General features: G+C 46.0%; 1 protein-coding gene across 3 annotated transcripts in view; it reads right to left on the bottom strand.

Moving 5' to 3' along the window:
• URB1 (URB1 ribosome biogenesis factor) overlaps positions 1-15,592 on the bottom strand; it is a 175,519-nt gene that overhangs the window by 125,112 nt on the left and 34,815 nt on the right. For all 3 annotated transcript variants that reach the window (XM_085890598.1, XM_085890597.1, XM_085890599.1), the window contains 2 exons: positions 13,658-13,825; positions 5,107-5,227 (listed from right to left, as the gene is read on the bottom strand). In XM_085890598.1, coding sequence (XP_085746724.1) covers positions 5,107-5,227; positions 13,658-13,825 — 289 coding nt within the window. The remainder of the gene's footprint in view (positions 1-5,106; positions 5,228-13,657; positions 13,826-15,592) is intronic.

Here is a 15,592-nt window from a genome sequence, read left to right on the forward strand (position 1 = left end):
ACTCGCAAAGAGAAACGTCATCATTCCATACCACATCTGATAACACACATTTCTACCGTACACACTTACAAAAAAAAATTCTATATAATTCATATCATGTGACAGAAAAATATCTGACTTGTTTTCCGAGTTGACAGCCAAACCCTGCTCGACTCGGACTCGGCTCGGAAACTTACCTCGTCGAGTTAGAGTTCGGGAGCAGCACGAGAAGGCGGGCTTCGACACGAACATTTTAGGAGTGGAGACACGAAAACAAAGTCCACACAGATCGTCTTACACTTAATGCGTACACTTATGATTAAGTATGTAATAATGAAATAACTAGTATCATCAAAACTCGTTCTTCATTGCACGGCCCGCGGGCCACTGGTGGCCTAAAGTGCGGCCCTTGACATGCGGCCGATAATACATCAATGTGAAAACACCGCATGATAACCCCATCAATGCTGTCAAAGTGACCCATTGGTTTCAAATGAGTGTTCCAACACGAAGCATAAATGTAACATAACTACATCAGGATATGGTTGCAGTCGACAAATAATTATGCTTGCAGCCGCGTTAACCACGACGACGATGAGTATGTGGAGGCGGGGCCTAATAGCAGCCATTACGGAGTCCTGCAGGCGGTGTGGCGGCTCTCACACTGACGTCTTGTCGAAAAAGTGGCCCTCCTCTAAAACATCGTGAAGATCACCGGTCTAAATTACCCAATTACCCCAAAGCCATGCATACCACAATAGTGTTGCGGGAATGCGGTCTAGGGGTAACCTTGCATAGTAGAACGAGTCATTTCCATTGGTGCATGTATTAGCACAAGCGCGACATAAAAAGCCGATACGAGAAGAAATGTGTGGTTATTCGTATCGCAAGCTGCTGTCAGCCTTCCCCGTATGTGCGTGTCGAATACCGCCTTACCCGAAACTCTTTTATAAATGTTCTATTCCTTTGTGGCTCAGTTAATGTTTAAAATGAACATGTAGGACAGATTACAGGCAGGAGTTTTGGCAGGAAACGCCACGGCCTCCACCCCGAGCTACACCATCGAACTAGGTGAGAGGTCATGGCAGGATACCCAACCCACAAAATGGACTGCCAAGCCTCACAAAATAAAAAATAAAAATAAAATAAAAACCACACTCATTCCCCATGGGGAGTACTTGCCACGAGCCAAGTTTAATTTTTTTCCATGAAGTGGTTTCAGAGATGCAGAGGTCCAAAGTTTTTCCCTTTCTTACAACTTGGGCTGCCACCCACACCACATGACCCATGACATCATAATCATCATTAAAACATTCCACACAAGTAGTCGCACCTATGATGAAAATTTCCTGTCAATCAAACAGGCGGTTGTGGAGAAAACAGAGAAAATTAAAACTGGTAAACCAGTAATCCCGGGCTTCAAGGCGTGCCTCCATTTTAACAAATTTCAACACCATCACCCTGTCACATGATATGGGTTTTCCGAGTTAGAAAGTTAGTTCAAGTCTGCAATGGGGTCCAGCTACGGGGTCCCTCATGTTATATCAATGAAGGATTGAAAAGCCCATAGCAATACATGATAGAGAAAGAAACTTCACGTTGGACAAATCGAGGCTGGACAAATTTTCAAGTCCCCAAAAAAGTCCAATAACTCCACATTTGCATATTAATGTAAATGGCAAACTTGTAGAACGTGAAAATATCTTCCAGAATGTGTGGTCACTTTTTGTCTATCTTCTTTGGTTTTCATTTTACGACATGTCAAAAATGGGTGATTTTCAACTTTGGGGGGCTCTGGGGCCTCACTGGGGTAAAATACAGACATAGCGTAAACATATTTGGAGTCCCCTCTTCAAGGCCTAACAGAATCTGTCATTAAATTTTTTCAACTCTCATTTGCATATTTGGCATATTTAATGAGGCGAATTGGCATCATTTTAATCATATAAATTATGTAACGATTTCGACGAAATTAACAACTTAACATTCCAATGGAACCTCGCAAATGTGTGCAAAAGATTGAGGCTGTCGTGTTATCCCTTCTGGAGAAGAAGATGTTTTTAGGTTTTGGAGAAAATCCAATATGGCCGCCAGACCACGTGACCTACGTCATCAAAATTTTCAAAGTATAAACATTAAGTGGAGAGTTATTAAGGTGTTAAGTTTCGTTGAATTTCGTCAAAGCATTGTTTTCATTTAACGACATTTCAAAAATGGGCGATTTTAAACTTTGGGGGGCTCTGGGGCCTCAATGGGGTCAAGTCCAGAATGGTATAAACATATTTGGAGTCCCCTGTTTATGTCCTATCGAAATCTGTTATTAAATTTTTTCGACTCATTTGCATATTTAATGAGGCGAATCGGCATCATTTTAATCATATAAATTATGCAACGATTTCGACTAAATTAACAACTTAACATTCCAATGGAACCTCGCAAATGTGTGCAAAAGATTGAGGCTGTCGTGTTATCCCTTCTGGAGAAGAAGATGTTTTTAGGTTTTGGATAAAATCCAATATGGCCGCCATACCACGTGACCTACGTCATCAAAATTTTCAAAGTATAAACATTAAGTGGAGAGTTAAGGTGTTAAGTTTCATTGAATTTCGTCAAAGCATTGTTTTCATTTAACGACATTTCAAAAATGGGTGATTTTCAACTTTGGGGGGTGCTGGGGGCTCAATGGGGTCAAATACAAAGTATAAATATATTGGGAGTCCCCTGTTTATGTGCTATCTAAATTTGTTATTAAATTTTTTCAACTCTCATTTGCATATTTAATGAGGCGAATCGGCATCATTTTAAATCATATGAATTATGTAACGATTTCGACCAAATTAACAACTTAACATTCCCATGGAACGTAGCAAATGTGTGCAAAACATTGAGGCTGTCGTGTTATCCGTTCTGGAGAAGATGTTTTTAGGTTTTGGATAAAATCCAATATGGCCGCCATACCACGTGACCTGCATCATCAAATGTTTCATAGTATAAACTTCAGGTGGAGAGTTATTATGGTGTTAAGTTTCGTTGAATTTCATCCAAGAGTTTTCCCTCCAGATCCGCCACAAAATCGGTCAGTAGAACATAAAAACGCCTTTAATAATAATAATACTAACGAATTCAATAGGGCTTCAGCCATTTGGCTTGAAGCCCTAATTAGCATGGATGTACGTACGGACGGACGGACAACCCAAAAACATTACGCCTCCGGTGCCTTCGACAGCAGAGGCGTAAAAAAGTAAAATGGAAAATTTTCAAATCAACGTCCGACATAACATAACGAATGAAAACTTCAGTTAATATATTGTTGTGGTTTTCCGCCGCGCCGGCGTGCGAGCGACCGCTTTTAGATAATTGAGGCCGCTCTCGCCCATCGGACGGGCAAACCCAGTCGCAGCTTTCAGATCAACGCCGAAATCCAGCTACGGGTGTATTTTTAATCACACCGTAAATCAGCCAACTATTCTGTCCGCTCGCGACATGGTCCGATCGCCGAATTGTCGATTTACCTAAGTATGCGACTATGCGCGCAGACAGAAATGCCGGAGATTTACACCTCGACAGGACCTGCTTGGAAACGAGCCGCTTAAGCAGCTCGCTCCGTTTGCGATTTGCCGAGCGGTGTATATCGCCAAGCCCCGCCGGATCCGATTACTTTATCGGCTATTTAAAAGCCAGTTAATATCCCGAACGCAATACGGCAGCTCAATTGAGGGAAAGGACGCAACGAACAGGTAAACATTCACACAATGACATTTATTTGTACAGTCATAAACGTATGCAATCAAACACGTATGCAATCATGCAGACAATAAAGCAATGCAGGAACGAGCAAGACAAAGAACTACAACCGTTCTATTATTATGTACACAATCACTTAACAGTTCATTATTTGACGGACAATGTGCCATGACATTCATACCAAGAAAAACCCCAGGAAAGGAAAGGGCAGAACTGGACCTCGTGGGCCTTTAATAGTTCACGGAGCTGTGGAGACCGCAAGAGCTCCGAGAGGCCGGGCTGGTTACCTGTCACCCTCGTGGTGACTCGCTGAAACGACCCTCGACGTTTCGTCGGAAACACGGCAGCTCGGTTGGTCCAGACCCCGCCATACGGCTTGGTGGATCGGCCTAGCCGACGACGCCTCAGAGGAACGAACGGGCCTTTGCTCTTTTGAGAGTTGATGCTCTTTTAAGAGCCTGCCCGTTCCTCAGCGCTGGCTCGGACCGTTCTGTCGCTGGCTGGCGACCTCTCTCCGGCTTTCTCCACCGACCCGCAGTTCTGCGCGGCACGGCAGATTTGGCTGCGCTCTGATGACCCCGACTGCCCTACACTGGACTCGAACCCTTGGTGGACTGCTGGCTTCCTCCGACTCGACTCCAGACTTCCACTCTCTGCAGCTCCCCGACAGACTGCTCGCTTAGCGTTCCTGCGCGCCTTTTTATGGGGTCCGTGGGTGAGGTCTGATCTTTCACCTCTCACCTCTCACCCCCGCTGACTCCGTCCCTTTTGTGATTCTGATCCGATCTCTTCGCGAAGCTCGGACCTGCGCGGACGTGGGTGAAATCATCAACCACGCGGACGTTGCAGGAATCATCGGCTCCCGCTCCAACAGGGAACCCTCGCGTCTGTCGGCGGCGATGTTGCTCGTCCGTGGGATTCGCCGTGGCTGGCGAAAAGATGGCGGCGCAATGGAGATGAAGGTGAGGCAATGTTGTTCGTTTGTGGAGATGAAGGTGAGGCGATGTTGAGGAGTGTCGTGGTTGGCGCTGTGGTGGGGATGGCGTGGTTGGCGCTGTGGTGGGGATGGCGTGGTTGTTGAGAGGCGGTTGTGGTTGTTCCAAAATCAAGATAGCAAAAGAATAACGGCTGACTCAAAGATCACAGCCCTTTGGACATCGGTGGGGAAATCTAATCTGAACACACACTTATCGACATAACTAATCTCTGGGAAACCTGAATGGTGTTCTGTGAATTTCCACAACCGTAACAGTATCAAAGTAGCCGAAGAGTTTTTAGACACACGTACAGGAAAATGAACGTTGCTCATGAATCTGACAAAACCAAGTTGGAGGTTTATAAGGATGCACTTTAACAGAAAAACCACACAAATCCATAAAATACCTCCGACATGCTTGTCGTCTCCACGCGTCGTCATTTCATCTTGGGCCGTGGTTGAGGCAATCTCCACCTGGGTTGAAGCTCGGTGCCAAGTTGAGATTATCGTCGTCATATCCGGCAACATCTGCAAGCAGGCAACTCCGTGCGCTCACTCATCACATCTCGGTGCATCGTCGTAAAGTAGACAATGGGGAGACAATTAAATAAATTCAAGCTAATTAAACGTAGTCAGCTTGGATTGACCAAAGGGAGGTCTTGTTTAACAAATTTATTACAGTTCTACGAAGCACTTTCTGTTTGTGAGAGCACAGTTGATGTAATACAGCACATCTAAGCCTGGTCATGGCTTGACGGTTAAGGGGGCTGCCATTAGATGTTAGCGTCTCGAGTTTGGGAGCCTGCCGCGCCGTTAAATAACACCAGATGGGGTTGGCTCAGCCTGAAATCCTTCTGAGGTCGGCAGAATGAGCACGAGCGTACTGGTAATAGGGGCACCACACCACATCAGACCACATAAAACCACACCACATCATACCTAACCAAACAACACATCAGATCACACCACACAAAACTACACATCAGAACCCAGATGCCACAAATCCACACTCAGCACCCAGATCCACCAAATCATCACTCGGTCTCTGTTCACAATCTCCTCAGCTACCCTCTCATCCTTGAGCTTGCCAACATCCAGTCTCGGCTGAAATGGTACCATTCTCCCACATTGAAGCTGCAACTTCAGAGTTGCTACAACAAGCCTGTGGTCAGTATTGAGGAACTGAGCGCTCCGGTAGACCCTGCAATTCTGGATCATCCTTCAGCGACCGTCAACGAGGACATGGTCGATCTCCTTTGCCACACCGCCAGCGTTGGAATACCAAGTCCAGCGATGAGCTTGCGGGTACTGAAACCATGAACCAGCCACCCTAAGTCCATGACTTCTTGCAAAGTCAAGGAACTTAGTGCTATTCTGGTTCACAGTTCCAGACCCATGGGGACCAACACATGTCTCATAACCATCCCTATCGGTTCCAGTCGATGCATTGAAATCCCCCAAGACGAGAAGTGTATCTCGTCTGGGGCACTGATCAACCACAGACTCTAGCGTGGCGTAGAATGTGTCCTTCACGGTGAGATCACTCGCCTCGGTCGGAGCATTAACAGAGACCAGGGAAATGACACCTAAGGAGTGACGAATCCTTAATCTCATAATACGCTCGTTGACTGGTGTTACCTCACTTATAATTGGGGTCAGCTTATTGGACACAGCTGTAGCAACTCCTTGGGTATGGTAACCATCAGAGCGACCAGACCAATAGTAGGTGTAACCACCCACCATTATCTCGCCGCAATCCGGTCTCCGAACCTCAGAGAGTGCTGCAATACCGATGTTGAAGCACTTGAGCTCAGATGATAACAGAGACGGGTGATCATCCTCTCTTCGGGATAGGACATTCCAGGCACCCACCCGAAGGGACCGCCTGAGGTTAACCCAAAGAGACCGCCGTCTGGTGGACGACACCTCAGCACCACTCCGACACACACCACTGCAATCTGACCCGGGAAGTTTACCCAATGTTTTTCCTCCTATCATCAAAGATTGGGAGCCCCGAAGGCTTTGCCCCAATTCCGTCATCCGATGAGCTGCCCTGCGAAGGGGAGCTGCACAGGAGGTACTCACACGGAGTGGGTTTTCAGATTTTTTTTATGCTTCTGGAATGTTTTGTGGAATGAAGGGTTTTCCGGTGGCCGAAGTGCATATCCTGCCACCAACCTCCAAATGAAAAGTAACCCAACTGCAGGAGGACGTCCGCAGACACAGTTGGGCACTAGATATGGATGGCCATTGGCTCACAAGAAGCTCCTCCGCCCTTTGACAGGTTTTGTTTTTAATCCTGCTGGGTGTCCATTTTCATACACTCTCTCACCAGGAAACTTGGTGGGGGAGACGGTTTCGTTGCCGACAACCCGATCATGGAATAGGTTTACATGGTCCCTGTAGCAAGTCACAGATCTAATCTGGCCTGACCTGACAATAATGGGCTTGGTTAAAAAACACTCATCAACCACACAACACCCCTTGACGAGACCCCCACAAACTCCGTACACATGCACACAATCACTCATCAATGCTTAAGCTATGTCAAAGTCCTGCCAACATCCCCATAACTTACAGATACCTATCCAATTCCAATGTAAACTAATCTACTTTTTCTGCTGCCACTACCTTTCCAGGGAGACAATTCCATGCATTAACTACTCTCTGAGTAAAAGTCCCCTAGCTTACTACCGTCTTAACTCTCCTCTTCTTTACTCTCAGGCTCTGGCCCCTGGTCCGATCACCGTCTACTCTGTTGAATAATTCATCTGCACTAATTTTATCTCTTCCTTTCATCGTCTTAAACATCTCTATCATATCTCCTCGTACCCACCTCCTTTCTCGTGAATAAAGCCCTGTCTCCTTCAGCCGCTCCTCATAGCTGAGTCGAGCTAGGCCCGAAATCAATCTTGTAACCCAACGCTGAACCCTCTCTATGACATCGATGTCCTTCCTAAGTTGTGGTGACAACAACTACACACAATATTCTAGATGTGGCCCTCACTAGATTCCTGCACAATGTTAACACCTCCTCTTTTGATTTATAAATGATGCCCCTCCGAATACAACCTAAAATTATATTTGCTTCACCTATAGCTACCTGGAACTGTGCTGCCTGCTTCCCTCCCGTATCTATTACCACCCCCAGATCCTTTTCCTGTGTGACACGCTCCAAAATTACCCCTTACATCCTGTAATCTCTATTTTCATTGTTCTTCCCCATCCCCAACACCTTACACTTCCTCAGGGCAACTACATCTGCCAATATTTTGCCCAATCTATACAAGTATCAAAACTTTCCTGTATCTGTTCACCACCGCCTCTGCTATCCACCTCACCTCCAAGATTTGTGTCATCTGCAAATTTGGAAAGCTTACTCTTTACCCCATTATCCAAATCGTTGGTGTAAATAATGAAGAGTAATGGTCTGAGTACTGATCCCTGATGTACCCGGCTACTTACATACTCCCAGCAAGACATCCTCCCACTCACAGCCACTCTTTGCTTCCTACCACAAAGCCAGTTTACAATCCAATTATCTACCTGACCATCCACTCCACAAGCCCTCACCTTGGCTAACAACCTCCGATGTGGTACCTTATCAAATACCTTCTTAAAGTCTAGATATACTATGACCACTGCCTTTACCACATCCACCAAATCAGACACTGCCTCATCGAACTCTAAAAGATTTGTTAAATGGGAACTACCTTTGGTAAACCCATACTGACTACCTTTAATTAGTTTGTATTTGTTTAAATGGTTCCTCATCCGGTCCTTAATTAATGTCTCCAACACCTTCCCCACAACTGAAGTTAAACTAACACGTCTATAGTTTCCCAATTCTTCTCTGGATCCTTTCTTGAATAATGTTGTTGCATTTACTACTCTCCAATCCTCCGGTACCTGTCCTGACTCCAGGGAACTCGTGAAAATATCCGTTAACATCTAGCTTACCTGCTCAGCCACCTCCATCAATACTCTCAGGTGCATATTATCTGGACCCGGAGCTTTATCTCCTCAGAGATTACCGAGCTGTTCCTTGACTTCCTCCACTCCAACCTGGATCTTCTGTAAAAGTCCTTCCTCACCTCCTCGATATTGGCAATTCTCCTGACTGTTGTGTAAAAGTTAAAGTAAAATACCTGTTTAATAAGCCTGCCATCTCACTTTCATCACGAACCACTCTCCCGGTACGATTACTCAATGGGCCCACACTGGTCCCAACCTGTTCTTTTCCCCTGATCCACTTAAAGAAAGACTTGTTATTAGGGTACAAGCCCCCATTCGGGTAACCCATTGTTTTTCTTCTGCTTATTATTTTTGTTCCGCCGGCAATTTCGGTAATTTTTTCGCTTTAAAATTCATTTTCAAGGCGACCTTTAGTCCGATCGACACGAAATTGTCACCATAGTATGCATCTTTTTTTTGACAGCATACTGAATCGATAATCGTGACGTCATATGTCACGTGGTACGAGCGCCATGTTTGAAAAACCGGAAAAAAAAAAACCGTTGGACCTCTGTATCTCCGAAACTGCACAATGGAAAAAAAATTGAAACTTAGCACATGGGCAAGAACTCCTCATGGGGAACACGAGTAATTTTTCGTGACGTCATCAGTGAAGTGGTATCCCGGTGAAAATTTGACGGGGACAACGCTGCATCGGAAGAATTTGAAATTCCTTGAGCCTCATCCACGCAGCAATTCACCATGGAAAAAAATTATGACATCAAAGGTCACAGGAGGTTCAGCAGCCAAATTGGATTGAAAATTAAAAAGTCTTCTTCTCTGAAACGGCTGAAAAGATCGAGTCGAAACTTTACGGGTATGACCGACTTTCTCTAATGAACAAAAAGTTCTCACCTCCTTTTGATGGAGGTCACGTGGTTTGGCAGCCATATTGGATTGAAGGAAAAATATTAAATAATGTTTACTCTGGAACTGCATCATCATTCAATGTGAAACTTCAGAATTATGATCCAGCGACCACATGGAATGTACCTTCCAAATTTCAACCCAATCGGCCACAAGGTCTGGCAGCGATAATTATTTAATTATTTGACTTTTAAGTTTTGGAATATTTTTTTACTTTTTGCATCAGGCTCACTTGGCTGCACCTGTATGAGGGTACACTTGGCTGCACCTGTACGCTTTTGAGGGTACAGGAGTAGCAAATCAATTGATACCGATGATGGACCCAGGAAAAAATGGTCAACTGTGTACATAATAAATGGATGGAACGTGGCCTGTTCCTCACTCCATAACTTGTGAATCCCACGTCATAGAGAAACATGTGGGGCCTCATGACACTCAGGGGAATCCTGCTTTGCACTCTGCACCGATAGTGTCCACATTTATTACTTTGTGTTCAGGTTATTTTAAATACCAATGCAATTGATACCGACCATGTATTCAGGAAAAAAAAAATGCAAACTTTATTACTTTGTGTTCAGGTTATATAAACGCCAATTCAATTGACACCGACAATGTTCCCAGGAAAAAGGGCGAACTACATATGTCATGAATACATTGAGCACTTCATGTTACTCGGTCCGTAACTCATCGGTCCCGTGTTGTAGCGAAGCCGGACGTCTTGGTACCCGATCATCACTATCAGCAGTTATGAAGTGGCAGTTCTAGTTATGTTTAATATTCTTAGCCTTGTCCTTCTCGTACTCTCTTTTGGCTTGCCGAGCTATTTTATTAACTTGCCTCTGCTTACTCCGATGGTGATATAAATACAACTCCAGTCCTGTTATTTTATATCGCATGAATACCTTCTGCTTCTCCCTAACTCACTGCTCAACCACCCTGGTCTCTTTCTGTTTCTTGTTTTACACCTCATTGGAATGTGCTTGCTCTGAACTTTACACATTTGGTCCTTGAAAGTTTCCCATTTCTCTGACGCTGATTGTCCTGTTGTTGGAGTCTCCCAATTTACATCACCCAACTCTCTCATCATACCCTCAAAAAGTTTGCCTTCCTGAAATCTAATAGCCTTACCCGACTCTCCTGAACTCAAACCCTTGACAGAATCTTTGCACACACAAAGTTATGGTCACTTGCTCCTAAATGCTCCCAGACCTCCACCTCCTCCACCATATTGGGATCGTTATTTAAAAGGTCTAACACTGCACTCCCCCTCGTGGGTTTATCTACAAACTGGGTTAAAAAACAATCCTGGACTAAAACTCGGAAATCCTCATCTACTCTTCCCTTTCCCTGTTCCTGGACCCAATCTATCCCTGGCAAGTTAAATCCCACATAATCAGTACTCTTCCCTCACCACATACCTGTTTGAATTATTCATGTCCTCCTCCTTCCTCCTCTTCATTCCAACCCAGAGCCCTATAAAAGCATCCTACCAGTATCTTACTGTTTTTACAATCTCTAATCTCTATCCACACAGAATCCTCAACATTTATTCCTTCCTCATTGTCACCCGTTTCTCTTGATACAATGTTGTCCTTCACCCAGATTGCTCCTCCTCCTCCGATTCTCTCCTTCCTATCACATCGATACACCTTGTAGCTTTCTCATCCTGTCCTCCAGTTACTCTCCTCCTTAAACCACGTCTCACTCACTGTAACTATATCGTACTCCTCGCTATCTACTTTGGCTTCAAGCTCTTCCATCTTGTTTAAACTCCTGGCATTGGTACAGAATATGTTAAACTTTTCCCTTCGTGAAATTATATTTTCTTGTCTGGCCTTACTCATCCCAATTACTTCATCCGTTCCTTCCTTAATACCTCACTGCTGCTCCTTCAAAACTGCACAGAATTCCATGTCTACGATCCTTCCTACAGAATGAAGAATCTACATATTTAATAGTCTCATCACCCACAAAAATTGTCTCCCATACCTCATGTCCACCAATTTCTATTGTTGCACCTTCATCAGTGCTTGCACCCAGTGTACCTCCACCACTGCCTGTTCCTACTGCAGGTCCACCACTGCACCGTCACCACCAAAAATTGTCTCCCATACCTCATTTCTACCAATTTTTATTGCTGCACCTTCACCAACCCCTGCACCCACGGCACCATCACCACGGCCCGCTCTTCCTGCACCGTCACCACCACCTGCACCATTGCACCTTCACCACTGCCTGCCCCCGCTGCACCGTCACCACTTCCTGCCCCCGCTGCACCGTCACCACTTCCTGCCCCCGCTGCACCGTCACCACTTCCTGCCCCCGCTGCACCGTCACCACTTCCTGCCCCCGCTGCACCGTCACCACTTCCTGCCCCCGCTGCACCGTCACCACTTCCTGCCCCCGCTGCACCGTCACCACTTCCTGCCCCCGCTGCACCGTCACCACTTCCTGCCCCCGCTGCACCGTCACCACTTCCTGCCCCCGCTGCACCGTCACCACTTCCTGCCCCCGCTGCACCGTCAACACTTCCTGCCCCCGCTGCACCGTCAACACTTCCTGCCCCCGCTGCACCGTCAACACTTCCTGCCCCCGCTGCACCGTCACCACTTCCTGTCCCCGCTGCACCGTCACCACTTCCTGCCCCCGCTGCACCGTCACCACTTCCTGTCCCCGCTGCACCGTTACCACTTCCAATATCCTCAGCAACCTCACTCCACAACCGTAACCAACTATTATCTACAAATTTCTCACATTCTGCAACTTGCTGCAAATTATCTATTCGTTCCTTCAACCCGGTAATAACTATCCCCAAGTGGGATATTTCCTCACACTTCCTACAGCAGTGAGAACCCTCTGCTTCCCCTCTTGTTGATACGGCCCACATTGGCCAACTATCACATTTTACGAACTCCTCTTCCTTTCTATCGATACCCTTTTTCACCTCCATACTCCCAAGTACCCAACTGACAAATGCTAAACTTAACACGAGACCTGCCTCTGCTTCTTTCAATAAACTAACACAAATAACCGTTATGAACACAAATAGAGCTTTATAAACACAGTTCCACTGCCCCCGACACAAATCATGACGACAAAATACACAAAAAAAACAACACAAAAAACAACACGCGTTTTGTTCTGGTCGAGCTTACACAGCCTCTTGCGAACTACAGGAAGTGACATCCTCACAGTTCTGCCACACCACATCACACCAAACCAAACCACACATCAGATCAGATCACACGCACACCATTGCATGAATGAGCATTTCCACCGTTGCATTGAGCGTCAATCTCAGGGACATCTCTGCCATCATTGGTTAGTGGTGTACATTGTGAGTCGTTTCTGGCATTCTGATCAATTCACAATTCCTGCTCGAACTTGGAAGGGAAACCGAATCATCAGCAGCACAAACAGTCTTCCTGAAACCATAAACGCCAATATCCATGTGCTGCACACAATTTACTGACAGTACCACCGGATAACAAGAAAAACAGAAAAAAATAATAAATATTGTTGCGGTTATGGAAGTGCATCCCGGGTTGGAGCATTCAACAAATAAAGGGATTCCGCAGATAGATAGTTCATTAGCAAACGTGCTCAGTCAGCTACCTTCACCTCGTATCGGGGATGGGGGAAAAAATGTGTTGAGAGTGTTAGCACGTTCCATCCCCGTTGTGATTCCCCACCAAAACCCGGAACAATATCAACGAGAAGGGCACTCGGTAGAGCGCACACCTCCACCACGTAATGCCTGATCCACGAGAACATATCGGGCCCAATACATTTTTGAAATATCATGCTATATATCGTTTTTTTGGCCTTAACTCTCAATGGTGAAGAATCACTAAAAATTCTAGTCGTCGGATCCGGATCTCGATCTTCACGAAAATCTAATCAGTTCGTCTTTGTCACACGCCGAACCTGTCCACAAAATTTCATTACGGATCCGTCCACAACTTTTTTGAGATATCCTGCACACAAACAAACAAAAAGGGGTGAAAACATAACCTCCTTCACCTTCGGTGGCGGAGGTAACAATACCAAAGTACTAACACTTATCTTGGTACGCACTTTCCCCAGTGAATCTCTGAAAATGGTGAGAAATTCGAGAGTTTCTGCTTCAGAGCGCAGATCGAGCTGCAGCCACTCCGTCTGGCTCCAGCGCATGTTGTTCTGTAACCGTCGCAGCACAAAGAGCAACAGCCCGAGTGTAGCCTGGCGCACGGTCACGTGAGGGTTCTGCAAAAAGATTAAGACAATGCAGCTTCAACATCGGCTCATTGATGAAGAGCAAAGTTTACATTCATCATGCGTGTATACATGCCCTCTCTCATGCATTGTCAATACAGCAAACAGCAAAGCAAGCATGAACCGGGAAGATTCAAGTCTGAACTCTCAAACCTCTCTCCCTCCTCCAAATCCTGGTGGCGTCTAATCAAATCTGTTTCTGGTGTATGTTCCCCCGCCATCCCCTCTCTTACCTCAAATGGCCGCACTGCTGATACCACGCGTGAAAAGGCTGAATGTCTAAACTCGATGTTTGCATCTAAATCTTGTGTCCGAAACCCATCACTTTCTGCACCCACCTTACTCAGTCGCACACAACTGTTCCTCGACTCTGTGGCCAATTCTTCTGACAAAGTAGAGACCTTGCTTTCAAACTTCGACTCATATTCTGCAACCGATCGAGCCGGCATCAGCCCACGTGTCCTAAAAACCTGCTCCTCTGCTCTTGCTCACCCTCTCTCTGCTCTTGCTCACCCTCTCTCTGCTCCATTCACCCTCTCATTTGCTCAAGGTCATCGACCATCTGCTTGGAAATCAGCAAACATAACTGCCCTGCACAAAAAAGGTGCAAAAAGAGATCCTTGTAACTACAGACCAATCAGCCTTCTCCCAATCATCTACAAGGTTATGGAATCCATCATCGCTTCAGACATGAAATCCTTCCTCATCTCCAATGGCTTGATTTCCGATCATCAATTTGGTTTCAGACCAGGTCACTTGACCCTGGATATGCTGCTTCTGCTCTCTCAACAGTGGATGGAGGCACTCAATGCCAGACATTAAATCAGAGCCGTATCCCTGGACATATCACGTGCTTTTGTCACGGTCTGGCACCCTGCCCTACTCACCAAACTCTCTTCCTATGATATTCAAGGCCATCTCCACTCGTGGCTCGCAGACTTCCTTTCCTGTTGCAGTCAACGTGTGGCCATAAATGGAGTTCTTTCATCCCCACTTTGTGTCCAGGCTGGAGTTCCTCAAGGTAGCGTTCTGGACCCTGTTCTTTTTCTGGTTTTCATCAATAATCACACCGACTGGAAAATCCTCTATATCTCTTTGCTGATGACTCCACTCTCTGTCATACCATCTGCCATCCCTCAGATCGGCAAGCAGCAGCTTCTTCACTTTCTGCAGATCTGGATATAATCACAAACTGGTCCAACATGTGGAACATGTCTTTCAATCCTGACAAATCTCACACTCCCACTATGTCTCTCAGAAAGGACCGTTTAGAACCCCCCCCCCCCACCCAACTTTCTCAACAATCCTCTGGAAGAAGACTTTTCTTTCAAGCTTCTGGGTCTCACTATCTGCCATGATCTTTCCTGGGAAAGTCACATTTCCAACGTGGCCTACAAAGCCGGTCGCCGACTGGGAATTCTCCGTGCAAAATCCTTCCTCGGCCCACCTGAGCTCCTGACCACTTACAAAGCATTCGTCGCAAGCCTGATGGAGTACTGCTCTCCCCTCTGTTGTGGTGCTCCTGCCTCTCACCTTTCTCGGCTTCACGTTGTGGAAACCAAGGCATTTCGGATCATTGGCATCTCCCGCAATGAGGCTGAGTCTTTGGACCTCTCACTCTCTCACCGCAGGCAGGTCGGTGGTCTTTCTGTTTTCCACCTTCTCCTCTCTGGTTTCGCCTCCCCCTGCTCTGTCTTTTTTTTTTTTTTTTTTTTTTTTTTTTTTTTTTTTTGTATACCTTGGTCGAGGCTCGTATGA

Source organism: Eptatretus burgeri, chromosome 8 (assembly GCF_056783735.1).
Source record: "Eptatretus burgeri isolate ZD-2024b chromosome 8, Ebu_testis_v1, whole genome shotgun sequence".
Lineage (NCBI taxonomy): Eukaryota > Metazoa > Chordata > Myxini > Myxiniformes > Myxinidae > Eptatretus > Eptatretus burgeri.